The sequence below is a fragment of the Cyrtonyx montezumae genome, unplaced genomic scaffold (genome assembly GCF_038088225.1).
Source record: "Cyrtonyx montezumae isolate F1298 unplaced genomic scaffold, pur_monq_1.0 scaffold_2, whole genome shotgun sequence".
In the NCBI taxonomy this organism is placed as follows: Eukaryota; Metazoa; Chordata; class Aves; order Galliformes; family Odontophoridae; genus Cyrtonyx; species Cyrtonyx montezumae.
Genome location: NW_027071936.1, coordinates 28,889,889 through 28,916,987, shown reverse-complemented (window position 1 = coordinate 28,916,987; position 27,099 = coordinate 28,889,889). Strand labels below are relative to the sequence as shown.

At 39.7% G+C, this 27,099-nt stretch overlaps 1 protein-coding gene across 1 annotated transcript; it reads right to left on the bottom strand.

The window, feature by feature from the left end:
- Window positions 1–14,473: 14,473 nt before the first annotated feature.
- DCK (deoxycytidine kinase) lies at window positions 14,474–26,520 on the bottom strand. The gene is made up of 7 exons (XM_065736751.1): window positions 26,409–26,520; window positions 26,065–26,183; window positions 23,088–23,281; window positions 22,193–22,340; window positions 20,526–20,641; window positions 19,935–20,034; window positions 14,474–17,144 (listed from the first exon to the last, which is right to left on the bottom strand). Exons 1-7 carry the CDS (start codon window positions 26,476–26,478, stop codon window positions 17,118–17,120), a joined length of 774 nt encoding a protein of 257 aa, XP_065592823.1. The 5' UTR covers window positions 26,479–26,520; the 3' UTR covers window positions 14,474–17,117.
- Between the last annotated feature and the right edge of the window lie 579 nt (window positions 26,521–27,099).

The following is a 27,099-nucleotide window of genomic DNA, read 5'->3' as shown; positions in this document are numbered from 1 at the left end:
TCACTGTTCCAGTTGCACAGGTAATTCCTCAGAAATCAAGTCTACTTTATTTAAAGAGAGTAATCCGTAACAGGATAGATAGCCACAACTGATGTCCATTTTGAAACCTTTGGAGTCCCTGGTTTTCAGATAAAATTCCTTGCTACAAATACCCCTCTTGTATATATTCCTGTGGTTTATGCATTCCAACCATTACTTAATAGAGGTCATTCCACCTAGAAGCAGCTATATCTAAGAGCAGGAACAGTTCCTCAGCATTCTCTAGACAAGAGTTTTGAAGTTAGAACTCCATATGAAACAGTGATGGTGGTGTTCTGTGTTTGATGTGACAAATACCAGCAATAACGAGTACTTGAATGTTCATGAGCAACCTGCAATCAGTAGTGGGACTGCATATCAATGCACAGGGTCATTACAAATGCGAAAGAAAGAAGTTTCAGGAAGAAGGACTACCATCTTAGTGAAATTATACTGTTACAGATTTTCAAGTTTAAAATAATAAGACTATGACTATATGACTGTTCTACTTCACAGGTCTCAGGAGGTCACCTACACTTAAGCATAACTTTTTGGGGACATTTCTGCTTCAACACCTGGACTTGATCAGTGGTGCATCTCCTTTTTCCAGGAGTTAAGCTTCCCTTGAGGTCATCCAGTCCTCTTTCCACATACTGTTTTTGCAAAATAGCTTAGCTTGCTTAGGCTGCTCTATTTTCTATAATACCCCTAGGGCAAAGGGTTATCTCTCTGATCTTTTCATGGGTGATGTAACAACATGTTGAAGAAAGATCACTGTTAAACTAAAATTCCTCCCAGGTGCCTTATAATTATAAGGCAACAGTCACAGTACTGTAGCAATAAAACAAGAGACATTAGCTTTAGTTATCTGAGCCAAAGGACAATTTAAGAAAGGAAAAGAAAAATGTAAGCGGCAGTTCCATGAAAAGCAGAAATAACACTGTACACCCCTGTTATGAAAAGAACTGGCATGATCTCATCTCAAAAGGGGGATTTAGGTGCTTAATTGCTTCTGCAACCAATTCAAACACTCAAAATTCCCGAGTCTGTGAAGGTAAGTGCATATTTAATAATAAAATGTTCTATTACATACCGAAAGACTATTTTAAAAGTCAACTGTAATTAAGTGCTGACGGGTGTCTAAGCCTTTTGTAATATAAGCATGGGCACATTGTCCCATTGTTAACACCACACTTTAAACTCTGTAGGGACCAGTTTTTCTTTTCTTCTGTGGCATTACACAGGAATGGCACTACCCAAAAGTCTAATCCTGCTTTTCTCCAGAGTCTAAGATCTTTAGAAGTACTTCCCAAAAAACATTTTCCCCAGGGCACACTTGCTTAGCTCACATGCACTGTCCCAGACACACTGGAGAACTGTTGAACTTAATACTAGAGAACCAGTTTATATTTTTCCCCTCTTTCCATCACATAACCACAAGCTGGAAGTGCCCAACCAAAAATTAAGTCATGCATATAGCTGAAGCATACACTGGTTATAGACTGGTCAGAAAGCAATGACCACAGCTGTGGCTGTGGTTTTCTTTTACCTTTGATGCATTTGTTCTTTCTTTGTACAATTGGAATAAGTCACTTTTCAGCTTTACAGCAGCATACACTGGAGGACTGCAAGAGTCTTAGATATTGCCAGCCATACCAGGAGCTGTAGGGTGCCTAGGACAAATAAAAGAGATTATTTATCTTTTGCCCAGAGGCCTCTGAAAGGGACTGGGGCCAAATTGCAGCAAAACAGGACTGTCAGTTGCCAGGTGAAACAGTCAGCAGCCTGGCTGATCCAGATTCCAGCTTAAAACTCGTCTCAATCAGCTGTGCAGGCCCCAGAACTCTACCAAACGTGGATTGCCATCAGGACACCAAACAAGTTTAACATAGATCAACAAGAAGCTTTTTTCCTCTCTGTGGCCAAGACAAGCAACTGTGGGACTTAACAAAAGCAGTCAGATTGCTACACTGTCACAAGCACTCGGCTTCTCCTATGTACCCATGCCTTTACAGAAAGCGTACCCTCTTTGTTCAGGAGGAAAGCACTGAGGAACTTTTAGGGAGAGGAATGAAATCAGACAGCTTATGCTGCTATAACTTCAGGAGTGAAAGGAAATATATGGTAGTCATTAACGAATCAGATTAATCAGTCTGCTCTTAAGTCATGCTCACTGGAGAAAAGGAGAAATATAAGTCAGCACCAGAATCCTAGGGCCATAGTAGCCAAGCAGTAGACAGGGGAACAGGAAAAAAAAAACATAAAACCCACTACCAAACTGTAAATGTAACCAGCTGCCAGATCTGAAAAATTCTCAAGCTGAGCATCACAGAATCTTCAGAAGGATCAGTATGGAAACTATTTTCAGGAATTAGTCTCCTTCCACCCAGAGCACACTATGACAGCCTTTCCACATATAGCCCAGCTCTCCAAGACTACAGAGAATATCCTGGCACCCACCTCTAGAACCTCATCATACAAACAGGATTTGTCTGTAGGGATTATTTTGAATTGTGTCTCAAATACTTCCTTAAGGAGCGAGCACCAGCCAAAATCACAATCTTCTGGCTTGGAGTTAGCACCAGGCTTCCCAATCTTACCTTTTTAGTCAAACTGTCTCTTCTAAAGACGAGCTTCTCTACATTGTTCTGCAGTGCACAACACCTGAGGATGGCTGCCTAGTATATGCCTATGCTATACCTACCTCACCATCTCCCTTATTTCTTGCTCAATTCTTGAAGTCTTATAGCATATATACGGGGGTAAAAAAGAGATGTGAGCATATAACCACTCTTTCAGAGTACCCTTTCTAAGCCCAAAAATACTGCTTGCCATTGTAACTCACCAGAAACTAAAAAATGAAAGTTTACAATAGCACTACCATAGAAACCAGCAACAAACACACTGGCATTCAAATAACTATAAGATTTATATTTTAAGTTAGGACTGACCAAACAGGAACATGCAGATCCAGCCTCACTACCTTTAAGTAGTTCAGCTCAGCTCCAGTGCTTGCCAATCTATTCGCATAGCAAGTGAAAGGAGCGATCGGCATTCTAAACAGCAGGGCAAGGTAGCTGCAAAGGGCCCAGGGCACAACTATCGCTCTTCACAGTTTGCACAAAGAACAATAATCTAATAATGAGCACTTTAGAGGCTTTTAACTCAGGAGGCTTGGGATAAACAGCTCTGCTTGCCTTCCATTTCTCCTTTTCACTTTCAGACACCTCAACCCCCAGAGCTCTGAACTGCCTTGGAATTACTCCAGTCATCTCCTGAGATGACCTGCAGGTCTGGGTATATATTATTTGCATAAGCAAAAAGTTAGTTACTTAGTTACTTCAGTCCCAACTCTACCTGATTGAAGGGTCTCCACAAAACAGCTTATTCCACCAGAATGCCAGTAGAACTGAGGCATATCTGCCTATCACATGCACGTGCTGGAGGCATTTTTAAAAAGTCAGGGCAGCTTGATAGCTTGGCAGGAGAAGCACAATACAGAGAGCAGGCACCACAATGACACTCTCTGATTCTCAGACATTTGGGATGGACACAGATTAGCCAGCCTTTTACGAAGTAAATTTTCAGAGATTCTTTCTACATAAGAAAACCAAAAACCAAACTCCACGTACTAAGAGATTACAGGAAAGGCAATCATGAGACAGGATAAACTGAAACCATAATTAGCCATCATAATTGAGTAGCGACGTGGTTACAGAGCAATAATCCACATTTGGAGTCACTGACAAACTATGAACTAGAGGCCACAGGCATGTTTTTCTAAAACAGCACTTCAGTACCTAGCAGCTCCCTGTAAAGCCCCTGCCGAATTTGCAAGGGGCTTAACAGGCACTGCTGGGCAGAAAGCAGTTTTGAAAGCCCAGGGAATTTCACCTGATGTGCTCACACAGAAGTTATGCTCCTCTGATCTGAGCATCGCTGAGAAAACAGACTGACAGCTTATGCAGAGAGGTGTCAAGTGGGTCTGGTGACATTCCCCAATGATGAAATGACAAAAGATTAAGCCCAATCACACACCTTCTTTGAGAATGAGTAAAGAAAGATCCTAGACTGTGCTAGGTTAAGGGGAGTCAGAGACAGAAATGAAACGGTAACCTCAGGCTGTATGTTTCTATTGAGACAGTTAAGAAGAGCTCCAGAGGTCTCTCAGCAGGAAAATACAGTTGGCTCCTGAAAACTGAGATGCTTGCCTATTTCAAATCAGCATCTGCACTGATGGGAAAAGAAGAGCAATCGCTCCTGGATTGAGAGGACAAAATAACCAACTTTCTCAAATGATTATGGAAAAAGATAATGAAAAAAAAAAAAAAAACCCTCAACAGTAAGGCATATGAAAACACAAGCTTCCCAACAGACCTCAATGACATAGAAAACTCAGTGAGAAGGAAGCTGTTATACCCCTACCTGGTTCTGTCACCTAGCATAGTCACTGGGGGATTATCTGAGTCATCTGTGACAAGAAAAGGCTCTTGAGAGGAAGGGCTCAGGAAGTCTCTCAGCAAAATCTTCACTTGAGACCACCAAATATTTTGACATAACTATTTTAATTGTAGAAGGCCAAATTCCATTAAGACGTTGAGAAAAGAAGACAAGTCAGGGAAAACCAAGAAAAAGTGAAAGGGTTGAGGAGGGAGAAGTTCCAGACAGATTACAAAGGCTGCAGGATGCCTTCATAATGAAAAAGGCTGGGAAAATTTGAGCCTCTTAACACATACAGTTCTGTACAAATAGGAAAATCTTTGCTACAAGTATGAGTTCACCTAAGCCAATCTTTATTAGGTCAAAATACTATTAATGACTGTCAGTGGAGTCTCTTCTAATAAAAATAACTTTAAAAAAGAAAATAATCACACTTCAGCAGAGCTACTTTTAAGGTCTTGTAACAAGATTTTAGTGGCTGCCTACTGCCTCTGAACTTGTTCTTTCGTCCACTTGAAAGACATTTATCTAACTCATACAGCACTCAGCTTTGAACAAACAAATAGATGAGCACTGTTAAACAATTTAATTAGAATATTTGCTGTAAATCATTGGAGATGAAGGTTGTGCAACATTGTGCTGGGGCAGCGAGCACACTAGTGTGGTAAGTCATTTATAACATTAGTCTACAACAAGAGAAGAAATGCGAAATGGGGGTGGGCTGAGCATGTAGATTTTCACTAACCTCTGAAAAGATTCACCGTCCTTTGAAGATTAGAAACAAATCCATTAATTACAGAGAAATCATAACACCCTCTTCCTTTCTTAGTAATGTTTAACTGTGCTTAACCAATTGCTTACAGACAGAAGAAAAGCAAACTCAGCTCTAGTATGAGACATCTGAATACTACAGCAAAGCATGCTTCAAAAACAAAGGCCGTCTCCACATTATTTGTATTTGTGGTATATTTTTCATTTTTGTATCTTCAAAATACTGGTTCGGGATTTCTAAAATATTTTTAAAAGCAGCAAGTCAGCATTGCTCAACCCCTCACATAATCACTCTTTCCTGATGGAAAAGAGGCTGCTGTGGATTAAAAACAAATAAATAAATGTATCAACTCTCTCACAAAACAAAACCTTAGATGCATGCTCTCTTCTAAATGCTGTGCATTAAACATCTCACCCCTCCATCTCACATAACTGACTTTTAAAACTGAATGCTTATTCTCAAGCTTGCACAAGTACTTCAAATTCTAGGAGTGTCAGAGCAAAACACCGCTGTAACCACTTTAATTAAATATTTACAGAGAGCATGAACATCAAGCAAACAAACCCAAGTTTGGAATCAGGTGTGTTTAGCTGGATTGGAGATTGCTTTCTCTTTCACCCCCTTAAAAAGCAAAACTTAGATAAGAAAACCACTGTGAAGTTTGGAACTGAAAATGATCGTTTTCTGAGTCCTAGTTTATTCTTTTTTAACAGCATCTCCAATTGAATGCTGATGTGAGGGGTTCTTCAGCAATACATTACCTGCCAGGGCCAGGGGGGAGAAGTTCTCATTCTCTTACAACATGTTCTTTAACCAAGTCCTAGTTCAAATAAGAGCTTTGCCCAGACCTTTACACTGAGGCCAAATCTACACCATGAGCTAACTCAGTACAGCTATACCCCGCTTTATGCCAGCAAAGGGCTTAGAAGATGAGCATAGCCTTTCTAGAAACAAAATACTTTTGCTAGAACTTATGCCTCCCCAGACTAAACCTGCACTGACATAACTTTTTTTTCACTTCAGGAATTACGCCAGCAGAATGTAAGACAAAAAGGCTTGCCAGAATTGCAAAGGCCTTTTTCATGCTTTACCTACATTTATTTGGCAAAACAAAAGTATAAGAGAACACCTCAAAAGCAGCTCTTAATCACTACTTTTGTCAAGAGTGTAGACAACCCTACTCGTGACACTGAAGCATCTAACAAATTTAAAACTGCATCTTCCTACTACTGTGGTAGTACTGTCCTGTTATCTCCACCGTCTAGATATAGAACTAAGGTAGATGAGTCCAACTTTCTCAGCACAGCGAACTTGCTGCAAGTATCCTTAGCTCCATCAACCACCACCTACAAGTTGCAAAATACAGAACATTTGCCTTTGTAGGTAGCACAGGTTGTCTGTGTGTGTATGCGAGAAAGAAAAGCACAGCTATTGACATTTCTGAGGGGTTTCCAATCCCCTTTAATTTTATTTCTCCCATTGTTGCTCCCTCAATTGTCTAGCATGCAGGATCCAGAACAGTGCTTATGCTGTATCTCTGGCAAGGTAGGAAATCAGCACACACCTGCTTCCTGAAAGCCAAAGCTCTTGCAATTGCTGAAGGTAACACAGGTTAATAGCAAAGATCACTCCAGTTGAGCAGTACTGGGATTATCTATACCTGCAACCTGTCACCGTTCCCTTCTAGAAGGTACAGGATATAACCTTGTATGTAATAGCTCTGCAGCAGGTCTTAAGAGAGGCACTTTGCATTTATTTGAACAGTTGGCTTCTACAGAAGAACAGGTTGATTTTTATCCTCTTTTTGATTAACAACAAAAATCACAGTTGAACAGACCTTCCAGCATTGTAGTTCCAGACCCAGAAGTAAAATTCCACAAATCAATTTCCTTCTAACGTCTATCAGCCTGCTTGGTCTAATCTCTGCTGGACTCGTCCACTCAGCATGCTACTTGAAGTGTTGTTATTTTATTTAGGTCACTGACCATCCCACACCTTGCTTGGTTCAGTGAGGGACACAGCACCGTCCACAGCAAACGCTCAAGTCCACAACAGATTTTGTTCATTTCCCATGTGACTTGGACAACAGAGAAGAGAATAATTTACACAATGCCTCTATTTAGTGTTCTCTAAATGGGGGCCAATACCACTTCTTTTGGCCATGTTTGATGATGTTAGCAAATTACAGTAAGAATCAATGCCTTGATTCAGGTTTAAAAGAAAGAAACAAAATGAAAGACTTTGATAGAGGTTTCAGAACTGTTTTCAAGCTCTGCTTCGTTACTATCATAAAATACCATGATCTCTTTACAAATAAATGAAATCTTCAGGCTCATATGATGCAAGTTTAATTGATAATATATATATAGGTAGCATACACATGCTATATTTAGCTTACATAGGCTGCAGCATTTCACTTGTCTTCAGAACTCCTTTAGGGCATTAAAATAAGATGCTCCTAAACTATTCACTTGTTCCATACCATGTTTAAGGGTGATAAAATTTTATACACGCACAGTAAAAACTACTGCTAATTCCATCACTTCCTACTCAGCTCACCTCTTCCCTTCAAAAAAGCCGAACTAGTCATAGTTATCTACACTAACACCAATTCATAGGCTGCAGACTTCTAAGGGAGAATTTCTAATGGATCTGCAAAAGGCTTTCTGTCAGGACACTCGCATTTGTTCTGTAAGAACATGCTTTCACACCTGTAAGTTATGTGGTGCAAGCCACTGCTAAGAATGGCTAGACAGCAAACTTAGAATCTACCAAGCATCATGGGCCTCAAAAAAAATTATGAGCCCCGATTCTGGCTGCTGAAGGACTTCTAGAGATCACTGTGTCCAGCCCCCTGACAAAGCAGCTCCCTAGCCCGGGTTGCACAGATAGGCGTCCAGGCGGGTCTGGAATGTCTCCAGAGAAGGAGACTCCACCACCTCTCTGTGCAGCTGTGCCACTGCTCCGTCACTGCACTGGGGAGAAGTTCCCATGCACATTTGTGTGGAACTTCCTATGTATCAGTTTGTGGCCATTTCCCCTTGTCCTATCACCACACACTGCTGAGAAGGGTCCAGCCTCATCCCTTTGCCTCATGCACCTTAGATATTTATAGATGTGGATCACATCCCCTCTGAGTCTTCTTTTTTCAAGGCTGAACAGACCCAGGTCTCTCAGCCTTTTCTCATAAGAGAGATGTTCCATGCCCTTTATCATCTTTGTGACCCCCTGCTGGATTCTTTCAAGGAGATCCCTGTCTTTTTTGTATCAGGGAGTCCAGAACTGGACACAATGCTCCAGACGAGGCTTCACCAGGGCAGAGTAGAGGAGGAGGACCACCGCTCTTGACCTGCTGGCCACGCTATTTTTAGTGCGCCCCAGGACCCACCTCTATTTGTAGTCTCTGATTCTTCATTTGATTTTTGTGAAACTATTTTAAAAAGAGGCTGAATATAATCCAAAGGTTTAGTCTAGGGCATCTCATTCTTACCTCTCATTTGCTGCCAAATGAGGAAAACTGCAAAAGCCATATCAATGAGAAGTAAATCAGTTCTACCATATGACTATCTTCCTTTACAACATCTGTCTGCCTCTCCAACCTGCAGGATCAAACAGAAGCAATTATTGAGACAAATTATTGCGGAGAGGACAGACTCTGTGACATCAGTAAAAGACTTCTTCTCTGTAGGCTTGCAGATATTTTCTATAAAGATGCTATATATGCATGTAAAACCTTGCATAACATAATTAGACCTGTACCAAAAGAGCATCTGGGATTTGCTGAACTCCAAGGAAATATTCTAGACTCACAAGCTGGGACAAAATCGGATTAATCACAAAATGCTCTAAATCCAGCTTGTTTCTCACGTTAGCTTTATTAACTTCAGTCTGAGCCAGACAAATTTTCTCATTTATCCTTAGCAATAGCCAATACTGCAGACAAAAGACTGCAGTCATCATTACTCAATCCATTCTTACATGCTTACCCACCCTGTTCACACTGCACTAAAACTCTTAAACCTGAAGTTACTTGTCAACTCATACATATTTCACCTTCCCCTTTTTCTTGAAGGGCAGAGATTATGAAACCACTTATCAGCAGTAAACATCTCCCAGTCACTCTTCTTCTTGACTACAGACACTGAGCACCTGGTTGTCGTTACCTGAACCCCTGCCATGAGGGCATTGCTTTTTGAAGCTGTTTTTTTTTTTTCCAGAGTTCTTAAATTTCTCTTCTGTCTGTACAGACGAAAGTTTGCAGAAACTATATCAGAACTTTTAAGTACAGACCTCATTTCCCATCTTGTTTGACAACATTCATGCAAGTATAAAAGTACTTCCATCTTTCACATTTCCCAGAAATGTATTTTTTGCAGCATTAAGTACTGTTTACAGAGATGATGTTGTGGCTCCTGCTAGCGTCACATCTTACCAGATTAAAAGCTACATTCTACTCATCTGATTACGTCTTACTCTGCTTTTCAGGTGTATCAGTGCATTCACTACGTCAAGGCTCATAACAAAACTTCTTCCCCTTAACATCTGTCTCAACTCACTGTTTTAAAGAGCAACGAAGAATTTCCCTCTAGCTCCTTCAACTCTCCCCTAACATTCATATAGCAATTAAAAAGTTGAAAACACAGAGTGAAACAAAGTCCTTTTCACTATCAGCAGTACAGATGCTACCAGTGACTCATTCTCTGAAAAGGGATCTATCCAAGACCACATACTGTCCATAACAGAGCCACAGCAAGAAATGAGAATTTCTGAATATTAACATTTTGTGTTATTTCAGATTCAAGTTAATTCTATAAAGAGCTCACAGTTTCCATTAAAATACCCACACAGTTATGATGGGTAAATAACAGCACTGAAAATCAAGCATGGACATTGTATTAGAAACATTGTGGGTTGCACCAGGTCCCAAACTGTTGGCAAGGTTGATGCAGAGAATCTATAGAGCATGGTACTTTGATTTGTGTGCACATCCCTAAGAAACTAAACTGCAGTTACGGCTCTTCAGTAAATAAAGCAAGCCAATTGCATTTTTAAGGAGCCCTTTCACGTTACTTAGCATTTGATACATTAGATACACTGGTATCTCATCACATTTATGGGATTCATAGCACCTAACTTCTAAAAACGCTATCAGAAAGACGGGATACTAAGAAAGAGCCCTGTTAAGAACATTACATGCCAACTTGTACACCAAGTTGGCCACAGGAGATCATATTGAAGAAACAAAGCCTTCCATCACAAATAAAAGTAGAGGGAAAAAAAATAAAAAAGAGAGACCTTTGCAAGCATTAAGTACATGAATCACCCAGATGAATTACACTGGGTTTCTGATTGACACAGTACTCCCTTAAGTGACAGACTGTAAAACCTTAGGAAAATCCCATAAAACAATAAACAGTAAAAAATAAATAATAATAATTTTAAAAAACCAACAAGCACACAATAGGAAAGCACAGATAAAGAAGCACTAGTGGAAATCTATACTTACATTAAGAGGCTGAGAATTCCAGTACCTGAATGCTATTTCAAAACCTTAAGTATTTCCTAATGAAAAAATGATCATTCAGTGAACATATTATTCCAGCCAGCAAGAAACATTGTAGGAACAGGATTGATCCCCTACAGAAATGCTTTGCAATATCTAAAGCAGCTACAGCTATCCATGACAAGAACCAGAATGGTAATAGCTAGTAGCTGACCCTAAAAATACTGGCTCAAACTGTAGGAGCTCAGGAGGTAAAGTTACAGAGAAAAGCAGTATCACCATCCAATGTATATGTTGTTTTGGGTAAATGAAATGCGAAGGACTCAGTCCATAGGCAGCAGTGTGATACATAGGAAAGAGAATCAGGTTGTAATCCAGTGCTAGAGATCAGCATAACAGAAAAACAAGCAAACAAAAAACCTCAAAAGTCAGATCAACACTTGCAGAGACGGAAAACACTCTTACACAGAAAGTGACAAAAAGGAAGGTTTTGCAGAGGTTCTTCAGTATATCTGGAGGCCCTCAGTCTGTGCTTCACAGCTGACTGAGAATTACTACATTTTTAGCAATGCTTTCTGACCTACTGCCAATATGATTCCAGTTGGATTGTAAAGGCAGTCCCAGAAGCAATGCTAACAGCTGTATTTGAAGCCAAAAGGACAACTAGACGCTGGAGATGTTCTCATCAGAGAGCAATGGGTAAGCACAGACCATCAATAAAACATAAAACTAAGATGCACTATTACTTTGAGTCTATCACGGGCAATCAACCCTGGAAAAAAAGGAAACTTTCAGACAGAGAGTTAGTGACTCATCTCTGGCACAGACAAATTCTTTCAGCCCCATTGGATGCATACGCTATCTCATTAAAAGATATCAGGATAAGCCATTACTTAAATGAGCTAAAAAATTACATAAAATCATCGAGATTCTAGGTGTATGACACAAGCCTAAGTATGTGAGAAACCCTTAAGACTTAGCAAATAGAATTAGAAATAACTTAAAGGACATAACATGCCACAGCATTTTAAGTGTCCTCTCTGGGCAAAAGGCAAGATTTGTGCTTAAGTTGTGATTAAGATCAAGAAGGACAGAGAATAAATGCATCACAGCTGTTAAGAGCTCAGACAGTGAGATCAATGTGTACTTCACACCTGAGTGTGTAAGCATAGCAGGGGTGCTCATTAACTATGGAAAACCAATTGTAAGTGTAAGCACAATAGTATGAGGTATGCTGAAAACAGACTGCCCAAGAAAAGCAAAAATTTCCCAGCCTCAAGGAATTTTGGTTAACTCTCCAAAGACCTAAAACTGCTCAATTCCTCAGAACAGAGCCATGCCCCTTTAGACAACAATTCTAACATTCAGAATACCAAAATGCTGTCGTTAGACTGTGGCCACAGTGCACCCCAACAGAAACCCCAGGTAGAACAAACTGGAAGTCAGTGGACTTGATGTCTTCCCTCCAGGTAATAAAAAAAGCAGAGACAGCAAAGCAGCTGTTGACATGGACAAGGACACGTGAAATACCTACCCAGCTACCCTGGACCATTGCAATGCACCCTCATGAAACAAGCACTGGCACGGATCAGGAGCAGATACCTAAAAAGTAAGGTTTGCTCTTTTACAGCAGATCTTCTCCTTCTGAGGTGGAGCATACACAGGACACAGGCAGCCAACGCAGATCAGCAGCCTGCTGCAACAAAACAAGTCAATGACCTGAGGCCACTGTACTCAGCTTAGAGGGTCAGGGTAAAGGCCATCAGCTAGCCCCACAGAGAGGACAAAGCCAAAGGTGCAGTGAGAACTTTATAATAGAGGGCAATAGCTATTGTTTTGAGGAAACTAGTGGAGTAAAATTTAAATACATTCGTGGAAAAAAAGGGCACGCTATCAGCACATACCCATAGACAGGGCTGAAGCCACAATGAAGTACTAGGAGCCTCAGCAACCAGCTGTGCTAACAGGAGAAATGCTCAGAGAAAGGTCTGGGACGCCTTGAGACAGAGAACAGGAAAAGCAGTAAAGCAACATCCACAAATAGACTGCAAACTAGTGAAATTTTACAACTCCGTTAAAGCTTTTACAAGATAATGTATTTAACAGCTATTAAAAGACAAAGCAAAACAACTCAGAATTAAACTAGACAGAAAAGCGTAAAATGCAGGAAGGAAAACTGCAGAAAAAGCTAGGAAAATATTCCAAATTAACTGCAGTAGGAATGTATTTGTAAATCTCAGAAACCAAGTGCGTTTTCCACGGTCTGTCAGTACTATTAACAGACATACATGGTAAAAGCTAGAGTAGAAGGACTGATTATATTTATTAATTTCAATCAGAATTTCAGAGCATTAATAGACACCTTCAGGCTTATATTTGGTACATTAAGTACTGAGTGTGGCTTCAGAAGAATTCTCAGTTGCTTTATTTTCCCCCGCACACTAACAGCACTTGCATTGCTCACTACCTGCATCTGGGCCTGACAGTTCAGCACTAGAAGATGTTACCACTCAGGCACACCAGGATTAGCGTTATCCATGCTCTAATATTCACTTGCAGAACAGAAACAGCTGGTGGCTGCACGGAAGACCTTCTCATGTCAAAACCCTTCCCATTAGCTCAGCCTTTTAGAGTCTTTTACTTAATCCAGCAGAGGCTTGCTTTATTCCCCTCCCTACAGAGATCAGGATTTATCTCATTCAGTAGAGTATTTATTAATCAGTTTAATGCTTTTGCTCTGGCAAAGCAAAAAAAAAAAGTGGTCTTTTCCTCTAACTTTTCCAAAGCCATTCAATGTTAAAACACCAATGCCCTCCCTGCAACCAGCTCAGCAAGAGAGATCTGAGGATAGAATGACCTCCTGTGGCAAACTCTGTGCATAACTGCACAATTGCATCACCATTACCACTGGCTACACGGACTACAGCAAAGACTTTGACAGCTGTTTTTGTTTCATTATTAAATTGGTAGTAAGTTTCTGCACCAGCAGTGCCAGTTTTCAGTGGCTATGTTTTTTTTAGTGAACCAGCTTTAACCCAAGAGACATTGCACTGATGGCTTCTAAAGTTATTAAAAACAATTCCTACAGGTCATGCATAAATCAGCGCCACCGGCCCCTTTCAGGAGGGAATCAAAACAACCCACTGAAAAGTCTAAAAAATAGGCTGATGTTTACTCTTGATTATTTAATAGAGCACTTCTGACCTACAAAGCAGCACATCAATATTAACTAATCCTCCCAGCCTTCTGAAGAGATAAGGAGACAACAATATTTTAATTATGAAAAGACTGATGTAGAGTGATTTACTCGAGGTCATGCAGAGACTCTAATAGGGAGCTGGGAAAACAGCCTTGGAGTCTCTTTACCTATCTTTGCTAAAATAACCTGGAAATAGCAAATGTATTCCCCCCCACTCCACCATCCCAGCTATGGTAACACAACTTCCACACACATTCTTCCCAGTCTACGTTTAATAGTTTATAGTAAAGATCTTTTGTGTCATTTCCATTTCACAAATAGATTTCTGGTCTTTAATTGAAGGGGAAAAAAATCATGTCTACATTAATCATAACTTATATACAATTTTATTATGATGAGTTCTGCTTAAGTAAGCCAAAATCAGTAGAAATAATTATTTCTGTTGATTTATAATTGACAATAACATGCCAGTTAACTAAAGTTCTACCTACAAAACTGTGAATGCTGTTACAAGCAGTATTCATATTAAAAGAAGAAACTGACTGCTGTTATAAGCACCATTTATATTAAGAGAAGTTAGAATCCCCACCGTACAGAAAGCAACTGCAAGGACTGAAAATACACTGAGGCAATACTATGTCCAATAGTCACAAGTACTCGCAGAACAATTGTAACACCACCCATCAATATTTGAATCTGTATCTGGAATCTGTAACTGGAAAAAAAACGTAAAACCTACATACCAATTTTGTTTCCTAATCGTGAGGACACTTGGTTAAAACAAGCAGGCACTTCTAGCCAGTTCCATCAAAGTATCTCTTACCCAGGGGAAGAGAAAGGGGTAGAGCATTCAAACACTGAAAAAACACCATTGCCGAACAGCAGGTATCAGTTCAGTAACCTTCCTTATCTCTAACAGGCAAAAAAACCAACACATCAATCCTCTTTGGGGTTGGCTTACAGTAGATTTAAGGAAAGAAAGGAATCCTGACTAATTCAAAAATCGGAGTTACCGTCAGAGCTGTGAGGTTTAAGCCAAGGCACAAACAGAACAGAGTAAGCACACTGCTGCTTTTGTTTATGCTGCATCTGTCCTACATACAAATAACTGCAGCCTCTCACACTTCGATCCACTTCAGTGCTACTGAGTTGCTTTTTGTTTCTTTAAATTTTGTTCACAGTAATTAAAAACATTCTAGTAATTGGTCATGACTTTGCTCCTTCTAACTCAGACTTGGCAGTGAGAGATTACATAAAGTTTTCTGGAACGAGATGCAGATAATCTGCCACAGAGTGTGTGTGCACTCTGTGATGGGTTTGAAAAGAAGCCTTCATAAGAACTCAGACTTGTTTACTCCCTTAAATGAGCACTGTCATTTCAATTCCTGTAATTAAATCCAAGATTTTGACAGCTGAAACAGTAGGAATAATTGCACTGCTAGTCAAAATAAGTTGTTACTATTCAGACTGCAGCCAGGAACACTTTAAAATGCTGTGTTCTGAGTAAATCTGAACTGAATCTTCATCCACCTCAACCCAACAACCTTTCTTCTTTAGCAGGCAATCTGCAAGCTCCAAACAGTATTTCTACCATACTATTGCTACATGTTGCTATCAAGAACATACCACACAAAACACTCCCACCCATCAGGAAATACACACACAACGCATTTTATACAATCCTGTACCTCTATCTCAAAAGCATTAATTCCCATATAAGAAAAAACCTGAAGCTATTCACAGTGCAAGAGAAATATTAGTTAACTTCTACTCCAAACACCCCAAGCATACATGATCTTGCATTATTTCATGGTACTAGTATTGCAAACCAACAATCTACTCCATTTGTCTTACGAGATATGGGAGCTAACAATACTAAGCATCCAAAAAGTCTTTCCAACCATTTTTATTTTTCAGTCAACAGTTGGAGAATGCTAGCACAACTCCGACGACAAATGAAGAAATCTCCTCACAAATGAGCAAGTTACACAGGCACTGCAATAGACGATAAAATGCTTTACATACAATGAAAGCTTTGCATTCAAAAGTCAAATGTGCAATCACTCAGAAGTGTTTAAAGCTGCAGAAAACAGCACACACGAAACTAAAGATTCACACCCCATAAAGTTCATTTTGGCACCTGAAACAAAAATGACTGTTAATGAAACAAAATGCACTTGAAAAACAGTTACCCCACAAAGTTCGCCCCTTCTTACTACAAGATGATAGTTAAGAGCAGCCTACTCCAAAACTTGCAGTATTATCTACAAACAGCCAGAAAGCTCAGCAAACAAATGCAGAAGCTCTAACAGAAGCAGGAAGCCACTGACATTCAAAACTTGGTTAAGCAAGCATTTAGAAACACTTCACTTAGAGGTGATCATCATCCACAAGATTTTCTTCTTCCATTTGCAGTATGAGAGCCACACTCCTCTACAGGAAAAAAGGACTTGCCAATAACCCAAACCAGCTCTGCATTATGAAGTTAAAACAAACAAACAAAAAAAGCCAACAAAAACAACAACACATGCTAGAGAATCGAAAGCCTCTTAATATATCTTGCAGTACACAAAGAAAACAGATTAAAAACTGTTTCATATCTACAGTATTCCAGACATTTGGATTTGTTTCAGTTCAGTGTATTCTGCAAACAACTTCACCTACCAAAATTGTCAGATTACTTTTTATATACCTTGTAATACAAAACTCCAGGTTATATTAAAATTCTCTCACCAGCAATGTTTTCGTTATGCTTTCTTCCTCAGAAAAAGACATCAGAAACAACTCCACTAAAATACTTCACAAGATACAAAAAAAAAAACAAAAAAAACACTGTATTATTGAAAATTAAATAACTATTGGGCACAAAATAAATTTAAAAAAAAAAAAGTCAAACATTCCAGAAGAACTTATTGGTCTCATTAATAAACAGGCAGAATATTCAGGAATTCTCAGGACTCTAATAGCTTCACAATCTGTCCGTACTACTTTGTATGATACTGAATAGATCTACCAATTTATTTAATAATTTCTCTATCCACAAAGTTTGCTTGTTCCTCTCAACTAAATCAAAAGAGTTGAGTCCTGCCTCTCCAGAGGCATTCTATAAAAGCAGAAGTTGTACTTCAGACTTTGATCACACAGATGTTTGGAACAGTTTGGCCCCTTCTGTGCTTCAAAGAGGATTATAATGTGCTCAAAAATTCCTTCACCTGCAAAAAGAAACATACTGTCAAGCACAAAAGAATTTATCAACACAAATACACACAACCACATTTACCTCTCCATTGCTTTATGCCATACTACAGGACACAGGAGCAGAAGCTGAAAAAGAGTTGTCCATGACATTTCTTATCCATTACAAACTCTTTCGGCCACTGTGTCTGTAATTTAGCAGGTATGGAGAGCGACACATTGGAATGACACTCATTCCTGCTGTGCTCCTGAACTATAACCCTCCATCACAAATGAATTACCTTAAATGCTGGTCTAATCTAACCACAAAGATAATGACCAGTTCAAAAACTCTGTCATTTCAAAAACAAGTCACACCCACTATCACAACACTGTTCTTAATGAAGAGCCGAGTGCATCCAGTCAATACATTCCTCAGTATTTGAGGTTGGCAAATAAATAATCAAACAATACCTGGCAAAACCAGTCCTCCAAAAAGAGCTGATGCTATAGCACAATACCATAAATATTCCTGCTAATGTTAAACTCAATGTCCTGCGTATGAAGAACAGATCAAATGGCTAGTTACCTAAAAATTAATACTGAAGCTCTGGCCTACAAGATCATACACAACCATGACTCAAAGGTTTATGGGTTCTACTAAGAACACCAAGATCCACAACAGCACCTCAAATAATCCATACAATTGCATGAGAACTGTATCCAAAGCAGGCAGAGTGCCAAGCAGGCTAGCATCATGCCTTAAGTTTAGACAACATCCTAAATACAGATTGCTACCAAAGGCTGCAGGAAGACAAAATATTGAGAGCACTCCTTATAGATGTAAGAGGTGGCAGCGTGGTCCAGACTATCTTTTTAAAAGATGTAATAACTGGGGCATCACAGGACCCAAGAAACTAAGCGTCAAGGGAAACTTAAATCTTTCAAGAGATTCCAAAACATGCTAGCAGCTACACTGTGATACAGCCAGAACTAAAAGCATTTCCCCCCATCTGCTCAAACAAACTTCTACTGCATAGAAAGGAATCAACAATTAACTGGAGAACATGGCATGATTCGTTTGGCAGAAATGTTCCTACTTGGAGCACATCTGTAAATGTTTTGTCCTAATATTTTGCCCAAATTCCTGACGTGAAATGGAAACAGATCTTGGATCACATTCTACCATTGTAACTATTTTTCCTTCTCCTTCAGGGCTCAAGGAGGTAGAAAAAGAGGTCAAATCCAGAACACGTAACTGTTCCAATATACAAACTAGAAGGCTATCATGAGATAGCCATCCTCTTATTTTAGAAAGTAGCAGTAGTATCACTGCATGACAAATCTTATCAAAATAGTTCACAAAGCAGGCTCCGCATCAGGACTGGTCTTTGAAAGTGAACAATGCAACTAAACTTCTCTGAAATCCCTACTTAGATGCCTGAGCCTGGCCTCAGTTTTTGGTGCAGTTGGTAAGAATATCAACTCCACAGTTGGCACAATCAGTTATTCCACCAATTAGCAAGTTCTAAAAGAGTAAGTGAGGTCTGGTTTTAAACAGGTGAATGGTTCTACTTCGCACTAGATAAACTAAGACCAAACGACAAAGCTGCTTTCCTCGTGAGGTAAACAGTTTATGGCCAAAAAATGGAAAAACATGCACTGACTATTGCTAAGGGCTGTAAAGCCACTGCAACTGCTCAAATACATCAAGTTGTCCTCAGCTGAATCTCACAGTGATTCAACTACCAGACACCCAAGCTGCTGAAACGTGGAGACCACTTGATTGCATGGCCTTATTTTTAAATGGACTTTGTATTACACCTTTCTGAGCTAAGGATTAGAACTTCTTAAGGCAAACAGAAACCTCAATTTGAATTCCTTTCATGTGTCAGCATTTTTTCCCATGCCTTCATGTAAAATTAAAACGTAATTCTGATTTAAAATCTGTATTACTCCCCAAATAAATTAAGAAGTCATATTTGAAAACTGCTCCCTGCTCTCGAGAGGATTTTGCATACCACTAACAAATACAGGTGAAAGGAAAAACTCCCACAATACTGCCAATTCAAAAGAGATCAGAACTAAGCAGTAATACAGTAAGATACAAGGTTGTTCATTATCTCAATTAAACACAGCTCTGAGATTTAAACATTTTAGAATGATGACTTCCTATTATTTTTAGAACAAAGGATCCCTGTCTGTGCATTAACTGTATAGCCCCTTATTACAAGATCAGGAGACAGAAAGGATGTCCCACACTTGCTTTGTTTAGCTAGAAAAATCTACAAAGTCTAAAATATGTTTCCAATGACTCACTGCATGGCATCAAAACACAGTTGCAGGTTCAGCAAATTTACCCTTCCATTTTCTGCTTTAACAGCTTTGTACAGCAGTCTCACACTCTTACCTGGAACCAAAATTCTTACACTGACAAGCACTCCAGGTTAGACATTTTCAGACATAACAAGAGTAGACTTTATCCTAAACATCTGACTGAGACCTGTGGCCTTCTCTCAGCAGCTACCCTCCTTCACCTTCGCCCACCTAAGGGTACGTGCACGATGTTATAAGCAAGTAAGTTTCTTTATACAGTTGGGGGTTATCTAAAGTAGACATCTGATAAAGTTTTATCAAATAACCCTAGATTATTACCTTTTTAATTTTCAAATGGAAAACCTGTGTTTCTCCATATAATTTCCAATGTAATTTTGAAGACTTCAAAGAACACCAACATACCTTGTGACACAATAAGTAACCAGAATTCATTTTTTATAAGTTTGCAATTAATGTAGATAATCAGTATGTTCCGTTTCAGCAGACATTACCTTTTCAGTCATGTGGTCATATCTGTCCTTTTTGCCTTTGAAGTCTTCATTAACATCTAATGTTAAAATAGGTATTTCTTGTAGGTATTCAAAATCTGTTCTGTATTGGAACAGAAACAGAAAACATTATTCACTGTAAAAAAAAAAAAAAAAGTATGCATTTTACAACTCTACCAGTTCTTACTGCTAACAACCCATGAAAAAGAACTGCACATTTGAATTCTTATCAATTCTGAATATTAATAAGATAAATTTACAGCACAGTTCCTAGGATACATTATTGATCTCTGAACAAGCTGCTCCCCCAGCACCTCTAGATCAATTAAATCAAATATGAGAATGAATTCAGCTGAATCATCAGCTATTTAGAGCTCTATGTGAAAAGAACTGAAAACACGCCCTAGCAATAAACAACTTGTCATAAAAACAATACCACTAAGGAAGTACAGACAGAAATACTCCTGGGGTTTAACTTCATGTATCTAACTTCATGTATCTAGGAAAAGCTGAAGTTCCATGGGTAGAAAAAGCACTATGGAGCATCCTTAAAACAACTTATCTATCCCAAAGTAATTGTTAAACAAATCCTACCGCAGTGTCTTATGCTGAAGCCAGCTTTCATGTTTGTAGTGAAGCTTCTCCAGATATTCTATAGGAATTTCTTGCTCTTCATCTCTTCCACGCAAGTAAATCCTATTTAAGCATTTCTAAAGTCAAAGTTAAAAAGAAAAAGATTGGTTGTTTTTTGCAGACATGCAGAGAAAGTCTAGATTGCTAGTCTACGTTTTTTGTTCAGCAGATTGAGGCAGCCCACTGACTACATTAAAAACAAAAGGAGGACCAAGGAGAAGGACTGACCCCAGAGGATTTCAAGAAAAGAGTAGGTGTTGCACTGAGTTATGTGATTTAGTGGTATGGTGATGATAGACTGGTCGGATTAGATGATCTTAGTGGCCTTCCCAACTCTGATGGTTCATGAGATGTTTCGTGTTATTTCTCCACTACAAGGAACATCTCAAATAAGCTTTTATAAAGAGAAGGAAGGAGAACAGTGTATTGTGTGGAAGAACAGGAAAAAAAAGTGGCATTACAGAATGATAATGAACTTCCACATGAACTTCCAAGTATCATTAACTATTTCTGTCTCTAAAGAACTCAGTTTTTGAGTGCAATACTTCGGATGTGTTCAGGACTGAAACAAAGTCTCCATAACAAGACAAGCAAAATTCTTTAAAACTCTTTCAAAATGTAAACACACATTACTGAACTAAAGGGGAGAAACGAAACCCTCAACAGCAAGGGCTAGGAAAAAAAGTCTTTGCAGAAACTCCAGCACATTACATTACAGAGCTGTTTACCGCAGTAGCAAAAGTTGAAAACTGGGAGAAAAGAAGCATGGATGTGGCTTACAAGTTAGTTAGTTACTGCAATTAGAGCTCTTTTCAACTTTTTTTTTCCTCCTCTTGTGCAAGTTTCATACTCAAGAACTCTACTTATTATGTTACCTTATTTTAAAATCCATTAGACACCCAAACACCAAAGCATTTCACTAAGCAGCACGTCAAGCAAATGCATTCATCTAGCTTAGCTCCGTTACTCCTGCTCAAAGGGCTCTACAAACACTCACCCCATATCTGCTTGGGCATAGACTAATTATTCTATCATAGTGAAGTTCCTAGAGCTAATTTTGTACTTTTCTCCTTATTAGCAACAGTACTTTCTGGTTTGTTCATCAAATAAACATCCTACTTTTATAATTATGAAACCATTACCATCACGTTTTATTTACAAATACACAGACTCCTGAGAACATTTTAAGTACTCCCAGACTGTATTAGAAGTAACTTAAGTATTATAGTTTCCAGAAGACTGCTACAGTTTGACCTGAGCTCTCTTTGTTAGTATTCTTACAGGGAAATTTAAGGGTAGCTCAGGATGTTGAAAAAACAAAATGTCAAGGTGAACTTCTCAACTGTTTCTTCATCTTAGACACCAAAAGCAATCCCTAAAACAGAGATACAGTGAGATTCAGTAACACAAAACTGACTGTACCAAAATTGCTTACAAGCACGTTATTCTTCAGTTGCTTAAAAATTCCTAGAATCACTTAAAACCTGCACTTTTCAGAAACAATATATACATACATATAAATATATACATATATAGTGTGAGAGCATATAGAAAGGCCATTTTTTTTCTGGCAAGGAATAGAATGTGTACTGTCATTCTCTACATGGTCATCAGTTTTTATGTCTTACCTCAGGAGTGGCTCTGAGATAAATAATCCCATCCAGTGCTAGGCTTTGACCAAACTGCTTATTCATCCAGTCATGCCAGTCTTGGTAAATAGTCCACTCAGTTTCATTCATACAATCAGACTCATATAAATTAGCTGCAAAGATATATCTGTGAAGAGAAAAGACTTCTGTAAACAGAGGTAAGCTTGAATAGTGATATCACTTTGCCTGATTTACAGGGCAGTAATTAGTTAAGCTGAACACTGTAACTTTCTCACTTTTATGAGCAATTGGGTTGGAAATAAACAGCTGGTTTCCTCATCCTGCAGCTCTGTCCCTAGTAGCTGCCAACAGCAGTGTCCATAAAGAGCAGTAACATTTGCAGCTTGGGTATATGTTCAGGAATAATTTACAAGCCACTGAAACACTGGTAATTTGTTAACAATAAATCAGAAAACAGTAAACCCTTAAGGATTATGTGATAATGTTCAGCGATCAAATCTAGCCTTCTGAAACAAGAAACTGAGAGGTATAGCAATATGAGACAGCTAGACCTCTTTCATGAAGCACAAAAGAAAACAAGAGCAACCAAAAGACCAAAGGAATTGCTCTTGGCTCTTCCTGATGCCTACTCTTTTTTCTTTAAGAGAAAACATGCATGAAGAAACCATGAAAAACCTACCCAGAAAGAATAAGAAACAGTTAATCAACGTTATACGACAACATTACAAATCCTCATATTAGTAAAATCAATTCCCTGACAAAGCAAATGAGAGAATGCTAACATGCCACTTATTGATATTCCTGTGATTCACGTGCATCAAAATTATAATGATAAAAGTTCTACTTTTTACTTGTATGTTTGATTTAGGGGGATTTTGCTCTTCACTTCTCAAGGACTTGAACTCCAACGTACCTGTCACTGTAGACAGATCGCTCAAAGAAGACCACAGGATTCTCTGCCTCTCTGAGTTTGCCATCAATGGCTTTGAGCTGAGCCCGAATCCTGCTGAGGCATGCGTACATTTGGAAAGTGAAAGACCACCTCTCTGGTTTCTCATACATCATCTGAAGCACATTTCCACCACTCTTCTGTGACGTAGTCAGTTCCTGTTATTAAACAAACATATTGATCCTGTCAAAGTTGAGAAGGTACAATATTAAGCAAAAACAGAACTGTTCTCCCACCCCTAACTCCGTCCATTCAGCCTTTATTTCAGGTTTATAATTGCACCACTTACCTTTCAACCCTGTTTCTATCCAAGGCACAAATAGCAGTAATGTTACCTCTCCTGCTGCATTCAACTGAACACTGAAAGCCATAGTGTTACCATGCTCAAGAACAAGAAAAACATTCACAACAAAAAACTCATCAACACTTTAATCACTACTTAAAAACTTAATTAAAAAATATCAACATACTAGTACGAAAATCAATGACATTGTGAAAAAACCCACACTCCTTTCACTGTTTTGTTTTCCCACATATTACAGTTCAGTAATAAAACTAAAATTACAATAACAGCTGCTGATGTAGTATTTTAAGATGTTCTTGTCTTACCTGGGAGGCTCAGAACAGACTCTAAGGTAAAGCCCACAGAACACAGCAGCCACTCAGAGTCAACCAAACCAAACGCTGTGTACTTCAGCGTTACTAAAAAACAGCCGATCAAAGACAACTGCTTCTGACTGTCTTTGTTACATTGTCTCCAGATGTTTGAAAATATCTCAGAATTTGGACTTGGTGTTAGAGGTCGAATCTTAAGAAAGAGCAGGTAAATTCAAGAACTCCAGGCTTTATCCTCCTCTCTAATTTCCTGCGACTGTAGCTATGCTACATGTGCCCAGCATCACACTGACACTGAGATCAGGTGACACACAATCGGCACTAAAACTTTCTAAGCCTCCAAAAGGAGCGATCTACATTCAGTGCCCTGCAGCGCAGTGCCCACACTGCTCTACTACCTGAACTGCCCAAGGACTGCTTGGAAGACCTACGAGGCTAAAGTCTGCTCAGGACAATGGTCTGGTTTTGCTACCCAAGATATGCCCCCACACTTCAAACAACCAGAGTAGCTGCAGCTACTGCATCACAAGGCCCTTCTGTATCAATTTCACTAGGAAGAAGTTAAAGACCTATGCTCTGGAAAAAGATTCCAATGTTTTTGGAAAATACATCTTTAAAAGCACAGAACTAAGTCACCTGTATTTTGAGTCACAACGTAGCTTTCTTAAGAATGACAAAAGTAATATAACACACCTCTTTCTTACAAAAACATTGCAAAGATGAACTCGACAGCTGGGTTTTTTTGGGAGGACAATGGAAGTACAACTAAAGGATGGAGAGTTGAAGATATATTTTTTCGGTATGAAACTGTATTTAAAAAGCAACAACCAAGAACCTAAATGCTGATGATTATTTTCAGAAAAGGGAAGGAAAAAGGAGGAAAAAATAAACAAACACGAGAAAGCACTAAAAAAAGCCTATTGTCCCTACCGCACAATATTCATCTTATTAGGAGCATAACTGGTGTTCAGCACTGTGCTCTTCTACAGCAGCTGCTGCTACTGTGTGAATTAGACAGCAAGAAGAACATTACCAACCACTGGAGACACACAGGACCAAAAGCTATCTGCAGACATATGCACAAACAGCTTAACACGCCACCTTTGAAATTCTTTTTTTTTTTGGAAGTATTTCCTGATTAATTTTAGGAGTCATACATATAATATGATGTTTCTTTAAGCCAGCCAAAGCAAATGCAGAAAAGATTGATATTTAGGTTCAGCTTCAGGGGTTATAAGGAAGGGCTGGAAATTTTACATAAGCATGGTGGACCTGGCTGTGATGGAAGCAATGTGATAATAGTAATGTGATGGAGACTAGTGCTCTATCACTGAACAGTGCTTGCACAACATCAAGGCTTTTTGTTTCCCACCCTGACTGCAGCAGGTAGGCTGGGACACAGCAGGACAGCTGACCCAAAGGGCCATCCCACACCATAAGCATCACAAGCAGCAATTTCCCTCAGACCCCTGGAGGAGAAGGGCAAGGCTGCTGTTGCTCAGCACTGGTTTGCTTCTGGGAAGAGTTCAACAATTGCCTTTATATCACTTGTTGTTTTTGTTCTTTCTTTTAGAAAGAATGTCTTTATTTTGACCCATGAGTTCTCTTGCTTTGGTTCCTTCTGTTCAGTCCTCTGCCCTCCTAAAACACTGTGCAACTAGTCAGTCCAGGTTCTCAGCTGGTAAAGTCAATGAAGAAAATCTAACACACTTGAGAATCAAATCCATTAAATTAGCATGCTGGTTTAGTTCTTAAATGAGTTTTGTTTCTGGATTTGCTTAACCATCACAAACAATAACAAAAGAAAATGTTTAACTTTGAAAGATCATAGCTGTGGGGAAGTGTGAAATAACAGGCCTCCATTAAAGGGTTACATTTAATAAATCAAAATAGATTCTACTTCTTGACAGAAATAAAAAAAGAAAACAGTATTTCCTAGATGATTCTGAGGATACTCTTTAGACTCACTCTCACCTGTTTTATTCACAGATGCTAAAAGTAACTTACATTTTTTTTTATATCCCTTGCTTTTGCAAGGGACAGATAACAGGCTTTTATCACCTAATGCTGAATACCATTTATCCCATAACATACCAGGTGAAGTAGAAGGTCTGACAAAAGAACAGCTTAAGATCACAACCCTAACTCACCTAAATCAGCATCAAGAACTACAAAGAGAACCCAAATGATACAATAATAACCTGGGAAAAAGAAGTTGCTACACATACTTTCTAAAACGCCCGCTCTTTCCGAAGACCACCATGTCTGATATGAGAACATTACACCGGCTCTTAGGAAAGTTTCACCTCACTTTCTTTTACCGTACCTCGCAATCTTCTTCGGAGTTTTGCTGAACGTTGCACCACCTAGCTACAGGCTCGGGAACAACTTCCCATCCCTCGTCGGCTTGTTTGAGAATATTCACAAACGTTGATTTCCCAGCAGCTGAGGAAAGAAAGCATTCCGAAAGAACAGCATCAGGAAAATTGATGTGATCCTTTAAGAACCAGACAGCTGTTTTCAGGCAGCATAAATGAGCGTGTTCCCCCCCCCCCCCGCGTTGTGTCTCCCCTCGGCCGCGGCTCGCATCCCGCAGCCCCCCCCGCAGGTAAACGCCGGCCGCGCCAACAGGAGCGCCGTGTCGGCGGGAAGAGCCCCCCTCCGCCTCACCGATGTTGCCCTCGACGGCGATCTTCTTCACCCTGCCCTCCAGCCGCCCGCGCTTGGGGGGAGTCGCCATGGAGCCGAGGGAAGACGCGCGCGCCGCGCTCGCGCCAGCCGCTAACGGACGCAGCGGAAATAACCGTCGCCCCTTCCGCCGCCGCGCTCGCGTTCGAATTTGCCGCGCGCCCGCTCGCCCCTGCCACTGCGGTCCATGACGTCACGGCGGCGCCTACGAGCGACCGCGGCGGCCACGGGGAGCGGGCGGTTATGGGCGGGCGCGGCGTTACCACGGCCCGAGGGGGCGGGTAAAAGGCTTGGGCCGCGAGGGAAGGAAAGGCCGAGGGCAGTTGTGCTCAAACATAGCTATTTATTTCCTCTTATAAACAGCCTTCGGCTTCTTGTTGGAAAAAAAAAACAACCTATTAGTTAAATATTTTGCCCCCGTCACGTACAACAATCTTTATACATTATTTACAGCTCTCAAACACGTTGCAGATTTTCAGACATTCAATTATTTATTTATTTTTTTTGTAAATCGAAATGCCGTCCTCATTTGAAACTCAAAATAGCAATTGGTGACTGGAAACAAAACGACATTGGCACGGTGAAGTACAGGAAGGGCTGTGCTCTCACATTCCTCGTTTTGCAGTGCATTATCTCATGGACCTCGGGAGATCCTAAACCAGGAGGCAGCGTC